The sequence below is a fragment of the Pagrus major genome, chromosome 11 (genome assembly GCF_040436345.1).
Source record: "Pagrus major chromosome 11, Pma_NU_1.0".
Classification (NCBI taxonomy): Eukaryota; Metazoa; Chordata; class Actinopteri; order Spariformes; family Sparidae; genus Pagrus; species Pagrus major.
Window position 1 is genome coordinate 16,238,849 of NC_133225.1, and position 18,710 is coordinate 16,257,558.

At 41.6% G+C, this 18,710-nt stretch overlaps 1 protein-coding gene across 1 annotated transcript in view; it reads left to right on the plus strand.

Moving 5' to 3' along the window:
- xpr1a (xenotropic and polytropic retrovirus receptor 1a) overlaps window positions 1-18,710 on the plus strand; it is a 69,942-nt gene that overhangs the window by 46,371 nt on the left and 4,861 nt on the right. Inside the window, exons 3-14 of the mRNA XM_073476865.1 lie at window positions 1,674-1,775; window positions 5,853-6,073; window positions 6,196-6,345; window positions 6,462-6,545; window positions 7,471-7,552; window positions 7,744-7,931; window positions 8,300-8,479; window positions 10,586-10,754; window positions 11,532-11,732; window positions 17,628-17,794; window positions 17,876-18,015; window positions 18,177-18,401. Coding sequence (XP_073332966.1) covers window positions 1,674-1,775; window positions 5,853-6,073; window positions 6,196-6,345; window positions 6,462-6,545; window positions 7,471-7,552; window positions 7,744-7,931; window positions 8,300-8,479; window positions 10,586-10,754; window positions 11,532-11,732; window positions 17,628-17,794; window positions 17,876-18,015; window positions 18,177-18,401 — 1,909 coding nt within the window. The remainder of the gene's footprint in view (window positions 1-1,673; window positions 1,776-5,852; window positions 6,074-6,195; window positions 6,346-6,461; window positions 6,546-7,470; window positions 7,553-7,743; window positions 7,932-8,299; window positions 8,480-10,585; window positions 10,755-11,531; window positions 11,733-17,627; window positions 17,795-17,875; window positions 18,016-18,176; window positions 18,402-18,710) is intronic.

The window sequence follows — 18,710 nt, forward strand, 5'->3', positions numbered from 1 at the left end:
TATATGTACTTTATCCAGCAAAACCCACATCTCTCTTTATTTTGCTCGGAATGAACACAGCAGGTCTGAGTTATGAGAAGGTTAACTGTTCCTGGAAATAATATATGAGTCACACTGTAAATAAATTATTGTTTGCTATTTTAGAAATATATTTGCTCTTGTATTAAACTGTCAGACCTGGTTGTCACATTGTTTTATTGTTGCTTTGATGCAGTGTCAGTTTAAGTCCTGTAAGGGCCACTGACATGAATCGGACTGTTGAGTGTATGTGTTAGCATGACAGAGACATTCACCATGTGTGTAGTGTGTGGGCTCGGCCTGTAACTGGCCAATGGCCACATTTTAAACTCTGTCAGGTGTCAGGTAGCCTGCTGTGAATGAGGCAGAGGATTATTGGAGACAGAGCATCGATGCTGATTGAATTGGCTGCTCCTGAAAAAGACATGCAGGGTTTAGTCAGCCTGGAGAGAGAAGGAAGGAAGCTGCTGATCTAATTCTAACACTGAATGGATGAGTGTTTGACTCTGTGCAGACGAACCTACAGGAACACACCTTTAAGAAGAAGTTCTTGGAAGATTGGCTGAGCTGGTTAGGACACTCTGGGACATGAAAACTTTGATGTGATCAAAATAAGCAACTGTGCACCATCCTTGTTCACTCTAGTAATCATTTATACTGTGTTAACTTAGAGTAGTGGAGTAGTAGCATTTTTAAAACACCCACACAAAACTGTAACAAAGAGCTGCAGCTGTTTTATGTAGCTGAAAGTATTAATCGTTCATCTATTTAGCTTTATGGCTACTACAAATTCTCACCCCCCTTAGCTGTTGTCTCACCTATTATTACTTAACATGGTGTTAATAAAATGTAAGAGTGGGAAATTTTTTTATTTTTTTTATTATTTATGAGTTTATAAGTTTAATCAATAACTGATGCATTTTAATTATTATTTTTTATTAAGTTAGAGCTGACTTAACAAACTGAGAAACAATGGTCACAAGCACTGAGTATTGCCAGGATTGTGTTCAGCGAAGTGTTCCCAGTGTTTGAGGTCAACGTGCCCAGTAGCTGAAGGGCAATAACTGACAAATGTAGATGTCATTAATTTAAATAGTACCTGAAAGCACACAGGGGAAGAGGAATAGAAACAATGGTGTTGAGAGGAGACAGGACGAGCTAAAAGAATTAAAGTGGGAATGTAAGTTTAAGCGTCACAATAGGAGCGATTATTGTTAGTGCATAAATTCATGTGCTTTTGGTTTCACATTCAGTTGCTCTCCAGAGATCACCTCAGTTTTATGTGCCTGCTTATGGATTAAAGGCAAACCGATATTGTACTCTCAAGACAAGAAGTATTTGTTTTTAAGTGTAATGTGGTGAGAGGTCTGAACTTATCTGGCCCTTGTGAAGATTACTTTTCCACATAAGCATGGAGAGATTTAGTGGGTGATTTTGGTGTTGATAACCAAATTACTTTTTCTTTATGTGTACTGCTGTATTTCCCTCTTCTTGTTTCATTTAATTATTTATCAGCTCTGAGGCATACATAATCAAAAATCCTCCTTGGGTCAGGATTATAAAAGTGCAACGGTGCTTGATATATTTACATACTTGAGTCCTTCGGCAAACAACTAGTAACCTTTTTTTCCTTCTTCTTCATGTTCTCCCTCTAGTCACAGATGAAGACACCGTGAAGAGATACTACGCTAAGTTTGAGGAGAGGTTTTTCCAGACCTGCGAGAAGGAGCTCCTGAAAATCAACACATTCTACTCAGGTATTTATTTAACTCCAGTTACACTTCAGGTAACAATTGCTGATGCTGAGTATATGAAGTCAAAGTCAAGTGAGGAAAGCAGTCTCAGATCAATTATGTGATTACTGTGCTGCGAGTCAGAGGAACTATTGAATTGACTTTGTTGATACGAAGCAATATCACTATAATTTAATTTGAACATTTCTTTATGATTGATTCAGCTGTGCAATAATGCTTCCTTCCTGATCTCAGATTAACTTAACTTATTATTGCCAGAACAATTGTACATATGGTATACAATAATACCTTGTATAAACCATGATATAATGCCTGTTATGGGTATCAGCTATCATCGTCTATCATCATTTTAGATATTACAGTTTGTTTACTCTGTGCTAAGCTGCCTATTCCAGTGCCAAATGACGTGGCATCTAATCGTGGTCATTTGATTGAAGTATCCAGTGGTCATCATGTTTAGGCGAGCAGGCCTCTCTGTGTGTATTTCAGGGAGCGAGAGTATGTGTGTGTCACGTAACATGAGAAGGAAGCCATAATATATTCTGGTATTCTGGTACCACAAGGTTGCCTTCTGGTTTTGAACTTGAGCTCAGGGGTAAGTGTGAGGTATCTGAAGACAGACAGTGCTTCCTCTAGAGGCTGTTTGTGTAACTACAGGTCAGCTGAGGGCCAAGGTTGACTGGCAAGATTGTTGCAGCTCATGATGATGGGACATAAAAGGCAGACAGATTGCTCGAGAAGCAAACAAACGAGATATAAATCATGGCAGAGCTTGTTAGCAGGAAGTGAATTCATGAGGTACTAAAGAAACTTAAATGCTCTTGAGTTTGTTCTTACTCTAACAACATTGTATGTATTGAGCACTGACATATGTAAGACGCTTACTGTTAGCTGATGCAGAGGCCATGTCTTGTTAACTCATCTTTCATTGTCCTGATCCATTTTTCTGCTGCAGATAATATGAACACAGTTCATTTGCTAAGGACAGAACAGTATGGAGGTAACACAGTACCCCTATTTAGCATTATTTAGCAGAATATAAACATTTCATGAATATGTTTATTAATGTGCAGTATTTCTTAGCCATTCTAACTTCTCCTATGAAGACATAGTGTATATTATTACAACAGTATTCAGTTATTATTCATTATCTCTTTATACCCCAGCTTAGTAATAGTTGTTGACAAATACAACATTTAGAGTATACTAGATCTACTTACACCTTTATTATGCTAGTGCAGTGCCAGTTCAAAAAATACTGTTCGGCACAGATTTTCTGATAATGTGATGGGTTTACACATCCAGTCTTAAGCCTCCTGAACTGCTCACAGACTCATTGGGGCCACCACGATAATATCAAATATGTTTGAGCCATAGTGCTTAAGCCAGGCCCCCGCTGTTGCACAGAGCAGCGATCAAACTAAACAATGCACTGCCTTGGTTCCTCAGCAACAACCCTGCCAAGGGTGAAGGAGAATGTTCAGAATTGGATTTTATATTTCCGATTATTGACTTTTCTGCATTGAGTCATAATCTTTCAAGAGAGTTGTGAAACTTTTAATTACTTTTTGTCCTCTCATATATATGTTATTGTCCTTCTATAATATGAAAAAAAAAACAAAAAAAAAACACTTAATTGTCATTTCTGATGTTCTTCGCGCTACATGTGACATGTTAAAGATTGTTGACAGCAGAGTTGCATCACATCGGTATTGCAGTCAGTGAGTCACTGCCTCCTCAGCAGACCTGAGGTCTGAGGTTAGTTAAATGTTGTGTATGAAAACATCAGCGTGTTCCTCCTGCTCTCAGGCATCTTGTTTATCCTCCACACAGGAGGGTGAAGGAAGAAATTGCAGAGTTGTGTCCGACAGGCAGCTTTATCTGATGCCAGTCACTGTGTTTTAGTGTGTAGTAGTTTGAAAAGGTGGCCAGGTTGCGAGAGAGAGAGCGATGGATAGATGGAGATAAATTGTGTGCTGACTTTATATAATACACCTGCCTCCACAGAGCTCTTTCCCTCTGTATCTCCCTCTGAAAGGGGTCCTTGACCTCTCAAAGCCATTCTGCTGCACTGCGCTGAAACCCAGTCTGTTGGACACACTTTCATCCTGATGGGTTAAAGATTTTTTTTGCAAGCTGCCGCTTTAGTTGAAAATTCTTTCACCCTGTTTGTTCCTGAAAGCTGAGGGAGAATAACGGGCGCTTTATACTTCTCTTTCAAACCCACACAAGTGGAAACCTAAACCTCCAACACCTGTCTGTTTAAGGTTCATTAGCTCCACACAGATGAACGGTTCAGACATGTCCTCTGTTGTGAAGTGCCACTGCAGTCCCCGACCTCAGATTTAATCTAAACCTACTTGAAGCGGTCGGGGTCTTGACTTTCTCACGTCTCCTGTTGTCATGTGTTCACCCAAGCATTGTTTTGACAGACTGTACGAGTCAAGGGGAAGGATTTAGATGTCGAAGAAGAGCTGTGGCATTGTTGTGATTGAGGTAGTGTGATATCTGGAGAATGTGTGTGTGTGTCTTTAGGCAGCAAAGCGTGAAAGTCACCAGTGAGCCCTCCACATCATCACTGCTGCTTTTCTTAGTTTAGGACAGAGGAGCAGCTGCTGGAGCTTTGTGTGCTTAAACACAAATCAAATTTGTTTTGTTATCAGATGCTGTCCAATACAACACTGTTCTTATTGTGACTCCAGGTCTGTTAATTTAATGGTTTCTGCACCAGCTGGAAGAACTTGAAAGTCACAGCAGGAGTAGAAATGACTTGCAAATTTCTCAGATTCTCCTCATGAATTAAACACACTGGTGTTATGTTAAAGCTTGTTCCAAACACATCCACCAACACATCATTGTAGAAGGTCCCATATTATGCTAAGTTCTTAGATTCTTGCTTTTATTTTGGTGTGTACTAGAAAATGTTTACATGCTTTAATGTTCAAAAAACACATAATTTTTCTCATACTGTCTATTTTTGCAGCCCCTCTATTCACGCTCTGTCTGAATGCTCAGTTTTAGTGCCTGTCTTTTTGAGAATCCCCTCCTGAAAAGCCCAGTCTGCTCTGATTGGTCAGCTCTCACAGGTCTGAGTAGGAGTGCGGGACTTTATAGTTTTGATGTGGTAATCTTACGGATGTCCTTACGGCTCAGTTGAAGACAAAACCGACTGGGTGCATTTCTTCATAGATTGAGCGTTTTGATACTTTCACATCATTTGTATAGCATCTACACCGGCTATAAGACAATTTATTATGAAAATGAAAATTTTATTTCATTAGAAGCTACTACTCGTCTTAGTCTGTGTGACTGTGAGTTTCATTGCTGTCCATAAACTGATGGCCCAATGAAATCAGCAACTCGAACTGCCTCTACTTCTGTCTCCAGACTTTTTATAAGAATAGAAGGAAAAGGAGATAAGGGCAAGAAGAGACCTGGGCTTCATTGTTCAGTGGCTGAACCTGGTACGGCTTCTGATTGGTTAAATAAAAAAAGCAATAGGTGCTTATCTTTTCTTTTTTTTTTTTTTGAAAAGTAGATAGAAGTGCAAAAGGAGTTAATGAAATGCAGGTTACTGCCCTGTGCGATTTCTTCCCCTCCTCTCCCTCTCTGGGTATATTAACCTATCTCTGACCCAGATAATGGTTCCTCCCTCTGCTGCATTTACATGTCAGCTCAGCCTAATAGTCTCCATGCTTCTGTTTTCTGCATCAGACAGGAGGAGAGCAAAAGAGACAGGATGTAAAGAAGGTTTTTCTGTAGTTGTCACCTTCTCCTTGTCCTCTACCACTTCCATGACCTCTGGTGTTGAGCTGAGGCAGCAATTGACGTCTCTTACCAGTAGTGTCAGGCGAAATGGAATTTAATTAATCAAATCCAACAGTTCATCCTAGAACAGGACTCAACATGAAGTCATTGAGTCAGACTAAATAAAATATAACTACAGAGTAACAATAGTCAGTCCAGTGGTTAACAAGCATGGATGCGGTGCAGTACAAGCACCACAATAGTAAGCAATAAAAAGCTATACGAAAACCAAAAACCTCTTTTTTATTATTTTCTTGTCTTTCCCGCCTGTAGAAAAGCTTGCAGAAGCCCAGAGACGTTTTGCCACGCTGCAGAATGAGCTGCAGTCTTCACTGGATGCTCAGCGCGAGAGCAATGCTCCGCCTGGCCTGCGGAGACGCAAGACCATGTTCCACCTGTCGCAGGAGGAGCGCTGCAAACACCACAACATCAAGGACCTGAAGCTAGCCTTCAGCGAGTTCTACCTCAGCCTCATCCTGCTCCAGAACTACCAGGTATCAGACACACTTACACATTCTCAGACACACATGCAGTCATGGTTGAAAAGCTGCTTCATGTTTCCAAACTCTGTGTCTGGTATATGTTATAACAGTTGTTTCCTTGCCATTGTCCACAGAATCTGAACTTCACTGGTTTCCGTAAAATCCTGAAGAAACATGACAAGATCCTGGATACTTCTCGCGGGGCCGACTGGCGTGTGGCTCACGTGGAGGTGGCACCTTTCTACACCTGCAAGAAGATCACACAGCTCATCTCTGAGACAGAGGTGCCCACTCGCATGTACACAAATACACACATGCTCACTATGCCACAAAGATGAAGGTGGACAACAACACACACATGCCTATAATCACTTTTGTTTATGCGTGTGTGTGCTTATAGACCCTTGTCACCAATGAGCTGGAGGGAGGAGATCGTCAGAGGGCCATGAAGAGGTTGAGAGTTCCTCCACTGGGAGCAGCTCAGGTCAGAAGTACAGCTGGCTTCTCTGGACATTGCTTTGTGACATGAAACTAATTTGTGCCCCTCAAACCTTTGGACTTATTTTCTCTTCAGTAAATAAAGCCTTCTTGCAAGCCGCAATTACTGGCCTACAAATGTAGAAGAAAGATGGTTTTATGATATCAACCAGTTTACTCTTCAGTTTTTGTCATTTCTTAAATTTTTTTAAGTAGGCTGGGAGGCTACAAAATAAAATAACTCAAAAATAAAAAAAAAAGCAAAAATGATAATGAATAAATGATAAGAAATGTGTACAATTATCACATTTAATCTCCCCCAAAGATAACTGACACATTATTTGTTTACCTGGATACAAATTTGGTGTCCGTTCCTGACAATATCCCAGAAAGCGTTTATCTTACTGTAATGTTGGCCTAATGTTTTGTTGGTGGTGAACAAAGGTTAAAAACAAAAGGTGAGAGGTTTGTTGTGAGAGGAGTAGAGAGAGGGAGGAAGATGGGACAAGACAAAGAGAGAGAAACCATGAGAGGCTCCAGTATTGATTTTATAAGTGCCTTTCCACTGTTGAACAGACAGGATATCTTTCAGAAACAAACTGGGATAGTGGCACTTTACCCCCCCTCCCTTTTTTATATCTACTATTATTAATGCATTAATTACTGTCATGCCTGACTTGAATTGTGCTGCGTGACTATTGATCTCTTTATTTCCCCTGCAGGCATGTGTATAATAAATATATTCAAGCGGATAAAAGGAGTCAGAGAAAATGTTCAGGAAGTTGTAGCTACATTAAGTTTTGCCTCACTTGAATTAACATTGCATATACAGTATATCTGAACTTGTTTATATACAGTAGTTACAGGTGTCTTAGTAATATATACTATAAAGATGATTAATTTTTTGTTTGTATTCCTCCTCTCTGGTTCAGCCTGCTTTGGCCTGGACTACCTTTCGCGTCGGCCTTTACTGCGGCTTCTTTATCATTCTGGCCATCTCCTTCGTTCTCACCGGTAAGTCAAATAAGCATCCAGATTCATACATTTTTCATATCCTGTTGAGCCCGTTGCACAATTTGTAATGTGTCACTGTAAGATAACCAGCAGTTCTAATAGGGAGCATGATTGCCAGATTTTTATTGTTGTTTTCCCTCAGTCTGATTCCTTATCATTACAAAGCAGAATATCCACTGTGGTTTTATCAGGTGCTGTGTTCATTCGCTTCGAGAACGTGTGGCCCCTGGTGCGGATCTATCGAGGCGGTTTCCTGTTGATCCAGTTCATCTTCCTGTTGGGCATTAACACATACGGATGGAGACAGGCCGGAGTCAACCACGTCCTTATCTTCGAGATCAATCCCCGAAACAACCTCTCACACCAACACCTGTTTGAGGTCAGAGTGGAAACAATTATTTCTGTCAGTGAATGAGAGCCTTGAGTCTTCAGAAAACAAACTTTTCCTCTGCAATTAAGAAACCAACTTGGTTTTCAGATTGATTTGAGTAATCATGCATTTTTAAAATATGCATTAGGGTTGAATGGGGTTGTTTAGTGATCAGTGTGATCCAGATTCAAGAAATACATTACCATGTAAAATAAGGGCATTACATTCAGCAGAACACACACCTAATATCCACAGGGTTTTATTTATACAAAACACAACATAATTTTCACTGAATTATTCATATTTCCTTGTTAATTGTGGTTGTGTGTCAAAAGTGCTCTCTTGTAATGTCAGTCTCTTCTGTTTCTCCTCTGCAGATTGCTGGTTTCCTGGGTGTGTTGTGGTGTCTCAGTATCCTCTCCTGTCTCTACTCAGAGTACACCCACCTCCCCATGCAAATCAACCCGCTCATCCTCTATGGCTTCATGGTGCTCTTCCTCATCAACCCCTTCAAGACCTGCTACTACAAATCACGTTTCTGGCTCCTGAAGCTGCTGGTCAGTCCACTTGATTATTTATCTGAGTGTTTCCCTTACACCTCTTACTTTTGGAAGAATTACAGTGATGCCATTTGAGCTTTGGCGCAACTAATCATACTCACTGAGAGCTGCTGAAAATATGTCCAACAATGGAACTGGATAAATGAGCTCAACAGTCAAGGTTCATTCATACACAAAGACAAATGTGACAGCTGTGAGCCAGCAGTAAGTAATGCTTTAGACTGCCATAATGAAATGAATCCAATGCAAACAAAGTGAGATGATGTGAGATACCTGCTCTGTAAGGGTGGGCGATCTAAAGATTCATGATTGATCTCAAAGGCAACCACAATTTATTTTTCAGGAAAATTTTAGTGATTGCAGTATTGAATGTCGTCTTACTGTACTTCTGTTTCCAAACTTGACACATTCTTATTGACGAGCTCCAACTGTGTGTTTTTTTTTACCATATTGTGCTGCTGACACAATTTAAATGTGACCCAGATGCGTGTGTGTGTGTGTGTGTGTGTGTGTGTGTGTGTGTGTGTGTGTGTGTGTGTGTGTGTGCGCGCTCATGCACCCCTATCTCGCATCGTGAATGCATGTACAATTCAGATATCTATCTCAAGTCTCATGTTTACAAAACCCTCCGATGTTACTCTGTTCTTTGTCTAAGCTGAGCTACAGGCCTGCGGGAGAGAGGGTGGGGTGTGTGTGTGTGTGTGTGTGTGTAGAGGGGGGTGTAGCGAGACAGAGGGCAGAGGGTTGAGGGATAATAGAATGCAGCCTCTTCCCAGGGGAGGTGGAGGTTGTGACTGCGCAATCATTACAGGCGTAGATCTATCAGTATGCTGATCCCCGAGCTCCTCTGTCCCTCCTCCTCTTCCTCGTCTTCCTCCTCCTTCCTTGCCTGCCTCTCCCCCAGCAGCAGCAGCAGCAGAAGACCCCCTCCTCATATCCTTGTCCTTTCCTTCACAGCTCCCCACAGTCCTCAGCAACACTCCCTCAGCCCTCCTCCGCTGCCTCAGTCTTTGATTGGTCCTGAGCGCTCATAAACTACACAGAATTAGAGCTGAAATGAGCTGTTTTACATGATTGTCATACATGTATCCTGAAGGAATAAGCAATAAGTGATTATGGATGTATGAAGAGAAATTGAAATTTACAAACAATCTCTTGTGCTATAAAATGTACCCAAACCTGTTGTGTTGATTTCTTCTGACAGTTAACACAAGATAGAGGACAAATATTTCATTATAGGACAAACTACAGAGGTGGCACCTGGATTACCGGTGTTTGTTCAAGAAATGAAAAACTCAGCTCATCTCTGCAACAGGCTTAGCCTTGAGACATCCACACAGCGGATATGAATGAGATGGCCACTAGATCAATACAAAGTTTGATTGGCAGGTTAAGAGAAATATATAATGAGCTGATACGTGTAAAAAAGAAAAGATCAATATTGTTTGACATTTGCAGTAGAGGGGAGAGTGTATGTGGCGTTTGCGTCTGATAGCGTTCATAGAGGGAGGCATGCAGTCGCTCCTGAATGTCAGATGTGGCCTGAGGGGGGTAAATGGAAAGAGTCGAGTGAGAGAGTCGGTTGTGTCATTTTACAAAGCGTGGTCAATAATCGAGCTCCTGCCAAAAGTCATACCCCAAATAACATGCCCATAGAAGCCAAAGCTCACCACAAAACACTGCCAGGTTGTTTCATGCGTTTGTGCTGTGCACCAGTAGCACACATCAACAAATACATGCCTACAGACACAAAGCGTGACTCATTAGGATTTCCTGTGGCGTGCTGATAAGGTAGTCTGGAGCCTCGATCCCCTTTGTGTGTTACAGATCATTAATAGAGGTTGTTCCCTGCTTTGTACATCTCTACTGAAGTGCTGCGACAATTGCACGCTAATTAATTGACGACTAATTTACTCGCGGTGTTGAAAGCACATACACACAATCAGAATTCACTGCAACATCCGAGGTCAATTTTGTAGCAGTGAGGTCAATCAAGGTGTTTTCAGAAAAGCAAAACATTTTTATATAAATGGGGAATGTGTGTGTTTTCTTCAGTTCTTTTATACTCTGTTTGACCTTGTTTCCACTCTTGTCTGTTTCTAGTTTCGCGTATTCACTGCACCATTTCACCGGGTGGAGTTTGCAGATTTCTGGCTCGCTGATCAGCTCAACTCTCTGGTGTTTGTTCTGATGGACCTGGAGTATCTCATCTGCTTCTACATCTTTGAGCTGCAGTGGAACAACAGCAAGGGTCTGCTGCCCAAGTTTAAAGGTGATAGTTAAGTCATGTTGACAGTGGCTTAATCTTAAGCTTTGTGTCCTCTGCGCTTCTGTCTGTGTGCAGATGAAGAACGACACTTTGAACCCAGGGAGGGCAAGGTTAATGCTCTTTATCATTAATGCAACTTAATGTAATGTGTGTTTGTTTTTTGGCTGGGAATTTCTCATTTCTATATTTCTATCTATTTCTATTTCATCAACTGTTCGCAGAGTTTCATATCTGTTCTTAAGGGGTGGTTATTGAAAAGAAATGTAGGACATTTTAAGCAAAAGTACACTAACTGGAATAGATCTACATAGATGAGGCATATTGAAAGTCTGTCCACCAAAAACATACAGCAACACTTAAACACAACAAATCCATTTGAATATATACACTACTTTATTTTAATATTTGTTGGTAATCTAAATGTTTATTCTTCCCTTGCTGCCTTGCATCATATTATGAAGATAAAAACCGAAATCTTTTGGTTGTAAATGTGAAGGACTAAGTTGACTTTGTGCCAGACAGTTGAGCTGCTCTTTCAGGACACGTGATGTGAATGAGCTTTTAATTGCTGTCCGTCCACTCCACCAACAGTGACACTTCGGCCTCCACGCAGCCAATTAACACGAAGCTAATGGAATGGAAATGTTTGGCCACACAGAGGTCACCGTGTGACTCTCATAATGATGAGCTTCTCTGTGCGAACGGGATGAGGAGGAGAAAAAGAGGACAAGAGATTTCAACCTAATCATGACTTTTTTTTATTTATATTTTTTATTTTAGATCCTGACGACTTCGTGTGCCACAGCTACTCGTACGGTCTGCGCGCCATCATCCAGTGTCTGCCCGCCTGGTTCCGCTTCATCCAGTGCCTGAGGCGTTACCGTGACACCAAGAGGGCCTTCCCTCACCTGGTGAATGCTGGGAAATATTCCACCACCTTCTTTGTCGTCACCTTTGCTGCGCTCTATGCCACACACAGAGGTAAGACAAATATATGTACACTCAAATATCTGTTTTATGTGTCATCTACCTCATGTTTTAGGTTTGAACTGAGCTGGGGAAACATGTGAAAGTGCATCTTCTGTCTGTTGCGATGCTGTAAAATCCAGCTCAGAGGAGACAGAAGTCAGTCTGTGTAAAGCTAGCTTTGGTCTACAAACCAAAGCCACCATGTTTGTGAGTTGCTGTTACAGGAGCATGACAACAACACACATGCTTTTGAGCCTTTGTGTTGAGTTGTGTTTGCTCAGAAAGCAGAGGTGACCTTGAGTGCAAACGGTAGACGTTGGCCTTGGTTTTCTTGTTGGTGCCTAGAGCTTTATAATGGAAATGGGAAAGGGTTGTCAAACACAGACATGGATAAACAAGGTTCTGCTCTCACAATATGGCCTTCAATCTGAGAGAAGAGACGGAGCAGAGAAAACAGAAAAATACAGAGAAAGAAAGAAAATTCAGATCTGCCAGATTTGAAGGAGAAAAACGGAGAAAAAGAGAGAGCGCTTTACATCAAAAGTAAAGTCAGTCTCACTCCAACAGCTTACAATTAGCCTGCAATTATTCTGATTCAAAAGCCCTATCACAAAGGAGTTCATGTTCAAAGACACAGCACCCAGGCAATAAAGCATGCCTCCTTTGTGTTCCAGTTGTCCGTCACACATATTTCTGTCCACAGGGCTCATTTTAAAGCAGCTCACATATTTAAACTCTTCTCTGATGCCAGTTTATTTATTTATTTTAGCAAAATGCCAGCTGTGAAACCTCATCTTCAACCTTTTAAAGCGCTAAATGTTATTTCCCAGCTTGACTTTTTTCTTTTCCGATATGAATTTTAATCAATATGCTTGCTTCCTAAGCTGACCGCCACTGATCTGATATTGAATGAGGCAGGGAAAGACAGACAGACAGACAGACGGATGGACCTTTTTTCTTCCACAGCTTGGTAGGAAAGGCGTCCATTAAACCATATCCTCCTTCCTCCTCTGGTCTGAAGCCTGTAGACTAATGGCCTCTCTTCATGTGTTATTCTGTATGAAGCTGTCTTTCATCCAGCATGATAATGGAGGCTGAGACCAGTTGCTGGTTAAGGGAAGGAGCAGGCTGGGAGGACCGACAATTGCACACATACACACATGGATAGTGAATGGATGGTTGAGAAAATTGGCTGTTTTAGAGATATTTGATGTATCCTCTGCAGATATTATGGTTCTGGTAAATTTTAAAGGCTTTACTGAACAAATAGGGTCTCCAATGTCAGAACATCCTGAATCCGAATATAGAAATGATCGTGAAACAGCCTCTGAAGCAATCAAAGTAGAAAGTCCAGGTGTGAAAAAAGCTGTCTTAGTGTTGGCAGGACAGATTACCCAGCAGCCGCCTGAAAAGACAGCAGGTCGGTGGCGTGTTTACACCGCTGGGTCCAGCTGTAAAAGGTGGCTGGAGTGTCAGTCACTATCTGGCAGAGCTCCCAGCGTCTGTGTGTGGATGTGTCACCTTCATTGCTAACCTGCTCACAGCCATGATGATTTCTGTGTGACCTCACTCATTCCTGGAACTGCACCCATTTAGCTCCGGGAAAGAGAAATACTTAAACCATAAATGCACCAAATAAATCACAGCCTTCTCTGCAGAAGACTGAGTGGTATTCCGTGTCTATTTCCTCCATTTGTACAAAACAATGACAGTCTATTATCTCATTTATATAAATACTATGTTTTCACCCGTATCTGTTCGTTTGTTTGTTGGTTGGTTGGTTTGTCAGCAGGATTACTCAAATACTACTGAACAGATTTTCCATGAAACTTGGATGGAGGATGAGTCTCGGCCCAGATAGATCCCATTAACTTTTGGTGCAGATACAGATAAAGGGACGGACCCAGGATTTTTTTTTCTCACTTTCTTAACATTGCGAGATTGGGCATTTTTCAACATTTTCGTTAATTTCTTAGGAAATAATGCATGGATCTTGATGAAAAAAGTAGGCTTATTAAGGTGGCAAATATTGTACTTTTGCTCCACAACAATCTTTAAGTGTATTTATTTAATTGGCAGTCAGAAGACAAACACAGATGTTTGGAAAAATGCTAAATATGGGATCTGATAATCAGTCGGGCCGATAATTGATTGACCCACCGTATACAGTATATACAAACAGTACATGTATAAATATTTATATTAATATATTTATTTACTTGTACTCTTGATACTTAAGTACACTTATCGCCAGAAAATTACTTAAGTACATGGAATTGCATATACTTAAAGACTTTTACTCAAGTACTATATGTATGGGTGACTCAACCTCCATAACCTCCTTGGCGGAGGTAAAAAAGCTTCAATTTGCAAATCTACATACATTGGTAATATTATTATTATTATATGTACAGACTCGTCTCTGATGTACATGTTGCAAACAAAAGTCGAAAACTTTTTTAAGAGGGCAGTGTTGTGGGAGTTCAGGGTTGAATCCTGTTTGATGTGGAGCAGCAAATGGAGCAGCCTTCTACCCTGAGAGAATCGTTCAGCTCAGCAGTGTGAAGAACTGATTCGACACTGTCATGAAACTGTAATCTCAGCAGATGCTCACAGGCCTGTAACCAGAGAGGTGATGGAGGATTTCCTGGTTTAGGGCAGAATTCCCAAAAACCCTGTAAGATACAGCGTGATGCCCGACAATCAAGCAGATTACTTTACTCAGGATCAATACAGGCTCAGCTTTATGAGACTTATTGCTGTTTTAGATGCAGGCCTAATGCTAATTTAAACCCAGGGGATTTATCTGAGGCAGGAGAACAGGATGCTGCATGGTGGACAGAAATAGTGCAAGCCCCCAATAGACAGAGAAAGTTGCTTGGAGGGGGAATAAACCAAAATGCACCGAGTAATATACAAAGTGAGAGATCATAAATGAGAAAATATTTGGTGTTTTTCTAGTCAATGCACACCTCCTCCGCATGTGACTTCAACATCAAAAACTCTTAAAACCAGCTAAAATAACCATGACCAAAGAGCAACTTTAGTCCTGCTGCTCTCTGTGAGAGGTGGAAATATATCAAGCGGCAGCAAAGGATCAGAAAATTTAGAGCTGATAGAGGACAGAGGGGAGGTAAAAATGAAAGCTGAGATGGAGAGAGGAAAGAAGAAAGCAAGAGAGCACCAGAGGGTGAGAAAGATGATGACTCACAGATTTAATAGATATCAAATACAATGGTATGGAAATGGTCGAGTCGAGGAGAGGAGAGGAGAGGAGAGGAGAGGAGAGGTAATCACCAGCCTGCGACTGAACACATGTCTGCTGGACTCTGCTAGAATAGAGATGAGCCCAGTCAAAGCTGACAGCTTTTATGACTTCATTTCATGTACTGACCTCTCCTTCATTATAAAGAGAGGAATTGCTGCACACACAGACACACCCTCAATCAAACACACGTTAACCAATAAAGATAAAAAACAAATCTCTCTCTCTCTGCTTGCTTGAACTCTAATTCACCCCTGCTCCTCCTCCTGCGACAATGATCCTGATGCGAGAAAATGTTTTGTATTCTGTACAAACTTGTCGTAAATCACCTGTTTCAGTGTTGGAATTAAAGTATGTAGCTGCATGAGGTCTGTTGATGAGTGATCTCCAAGTGCAGGATTCTTAATTACCTTGTTGAGGGATTGGGGTTGCCTTGGCAACTGATGAGAAATCACTGTTAATAGTAGGGACTGATTGTTCTTGTAGTGAACTTGTTTCCATCAGTGGGACGTGAGCCTGTTGCACAAATTGAGCCTACTGAAGTGCTTTTAAACCTTGTGGCTGCCTGTGGACAACAATAGCAACCGTTTGTGTGGGTGGGTGTGTGTGTGTGTGTGTGTGCGTGTGCATGTGTGTGTGTCAGACTACGAGCAATTGAGCATGTGTGACAGCAGCCAGTGACCACTGTTAGTCCCAACTGAGTCTCTGATCAATGTCCATCTCGCCGTGCTTTAACCTTTTAATGCTCCAGTGGCTAACCAGCCTGGTGTAAAAAAAAAGACTCTGCCCTAACAGAAACTGAAGGGTTAAATACTTCCACACTTTACAAGCTGAGGAAATCACATCAGTGGATATTCTCTGGTGAAAAGAGTCTATTGTCCAGGACTACGTTTAATCTACGGCTGGGAAATCTCAGTGTGGCCGTAGGGACTACTTCCATCCCATCGCTCAGCCGGAGAAGCAAACAGCACAATGGACGCAGCCGTTAACGGAGCAGCACAGCAGTAATTCTCTGGTAGAAATGTCCCCGGCTCTGCTCCCCGGCGTCTTGTTGGCTGGTAGCAGGGAGGAGGAGTGACTATGACAAATGGGAGCGAGGCCGGTCCCTGTCTGGTGGCTGCTGTCTGTGTCTGTGTGAGTCACTGTGTTAGGCCACAGGGTGCTGGTTTATATATCGACGCCCATTGAGGAACACGCAAATCACATCCAGAGTGATCCTGCAGAGACACACAGACGCTGCTGAGCACGGCGAGGACGTTATTCAGGACATCAAACTTATGTAAACAAATGTACAGCTCATTAATGCTCATCAGCTATGGGCAGTTCGACTAATTATAATTATTATCATCATTAGAGCCAATGGCCCTAATCATCGTGTGCTGATGCTGACTCATTGGTACACAGGGTTTCCTCTGTAATTGTTTTGCATCAGTGGTGGCAGGAGGTCATTTTTCGTATTTATTCAATGTCCATCCCTGTTGGTCTTTTGTGTTTTAGTGCCATAAGTGGTTGCAGCACTAACATTGTTCATATTTTGTTTTGTCATCGAGATTACAATGTTCAATCCCCCATTTCATCTAGCTGTGGTGTTAATGTTCTTACTGTGGTGGTCCACCACTCCTGATGAATGTAGAGGAAACACTGGGCACATATACTGTAGGTACTTGCCCTTTTGAGAAGCATTAACATTTACTCAGCCAGTAAAGTCTTTAGATAGTATAAGGAAGGACACAGTGTTTGAAACAGAAGAATTTAACTGACATTTCTTCTTCTCCACATCACCGATTCAGGAAAAATTTGGACGCTGTGTAAATTGTAATAAAAATGGAATGAAATCAAGGGGCGCCCATTAGCTCAGTTGGTAGAGGGGGTCCCATGTACAGAGGCGTTGTCCTCGCTGCAGCGGCCCTGGGTTCAAGTCTGACCTGAGGCGTGTCCCAATGGTTTGGATGCACACACACACAATATTAAGGTTAAGGACACACACATATGTGCACATACAGTACAATAGATGGACATTTTAATGCAAAATGGCCCATTGATGTTAGCATTACCCCAGAAGAACACACATATACTGTAAATGTGTTTTTATTGAACCCTGAGGATTTAAGAGGTCGACATGAAAGAAAGTCCGTTACACTGAACACAGTATTTCAGTTTCTGTATGCAGCTGTAGTAATCACCTGTCCTCCATAAAGACGTATTAATTGTAATATTCTTACAGTACCTGCTCATAAAGCCCAAACAGACACCCAGTACAGGTGTTATTTTCAGGTAGTTACTTTGAACAGGCTGCAACACGGTGTATAATTTAGTTATTATACAAACTAAATTTTTATACAAATTAATTTTGGTAATTTGTATTATTTGGTTTGGTCATCTGTCATTTAAGTGTAAAATACTATGATGTAAGTTTAAATTCTACTCTTGACTCTGATAGTTGTTCACAGGACAGCAGTTTATCATTCATGACAGGAGGGCTCCCTCTAGTGGTCACAGTGTTGTTGCAAAAGTTGCACTGACTCCCTTCAGTAACGTGGTAAAGCTTCATTTAAAAGGCAGGGATCCAATCCCTTTCATTCCAGATCGTTTTAATTGTATTCTGTTATCTGTAATCAATTGTGTTTGTGTGTTTACTCCAGAGCAAGGACATACGGACGCCGACATGTTCTTCTACCTGCTGATCGTGTTCTCCACCATCAGCTCCCTCTACACACTGATCTGGGATCTGCGCATGGACTGGGGCCTGTTTGACCGTGGAGCCGGAGAAAACACCTTCCTCAGAGAAGAAATTGTTTATCCACACAAGGTAGAGTCTGACAGGACTCCCATGCACAAACACACACACATGCACGTACTGTGACCCTAATCCTGCCTCCTTTCTGTCCAGGCCTACTACTACTGTGCCATATTAGAAGATGTGATCCTGCGTTTTGCCTGGACGATCCAGATCTCTCTGACCACAATGACCAAGATCCACTCTGTGGGCGACATCATAGCCACAGTGCTGGCTCCTCTTGAGGTCTTCAGGTGGGTCTTTATTACATGATAACGTCTACACTTTTACAACATAGTTGTACAACTATTTGGAAAAAGCTGCATCAGAATGATTTAAGATGAGGAGAAGACAGTACATCTCTTTAGACAATGCTGTCTGGTCAGGTTCACCCCTCTTACCTTTTTCCCTGCAGGCGTTTTGTGTGGAACTTCTTCCGTCTGGAGAACGAGCACCTGAATAACTGTGGTGAGTTTCGTGCTGTGAGGGATATCTCAGTGGCGCCACTCAATGCCGACGACCAGACGCTGCTGGAGCAGATGATGGACCAGGACGACGGCGTCCGGAACCGCTCGGGCAAAAAGATATGGAAGAGGTCCTACAGCCTGTCACTCCGACGCCCCCTACTGTCCTCCTCACAGTAAGACATAACATGGACACTGACACCCAGGCCTACACACCTGCAGTTTGATTTATAACATGAAGGAGGAAAAAAAACAGCATATTATTGTAGACTGTCTCAAAATGTTCTGATTCTGATTTTCAGAGGCCTTGAAGAGATTTTACTTTTCTCATCTTTGTTATTATCGTCTCATTGAGAAAAACAACACGACAATAACAGACTTTCTTTTGGAACACTGGATACAAAGTGCTAAAAAAATGAAATTATATCATACAATTATAATTGATTTATTAAATTTGTTGCAATATGCCGATATTGATATTGATA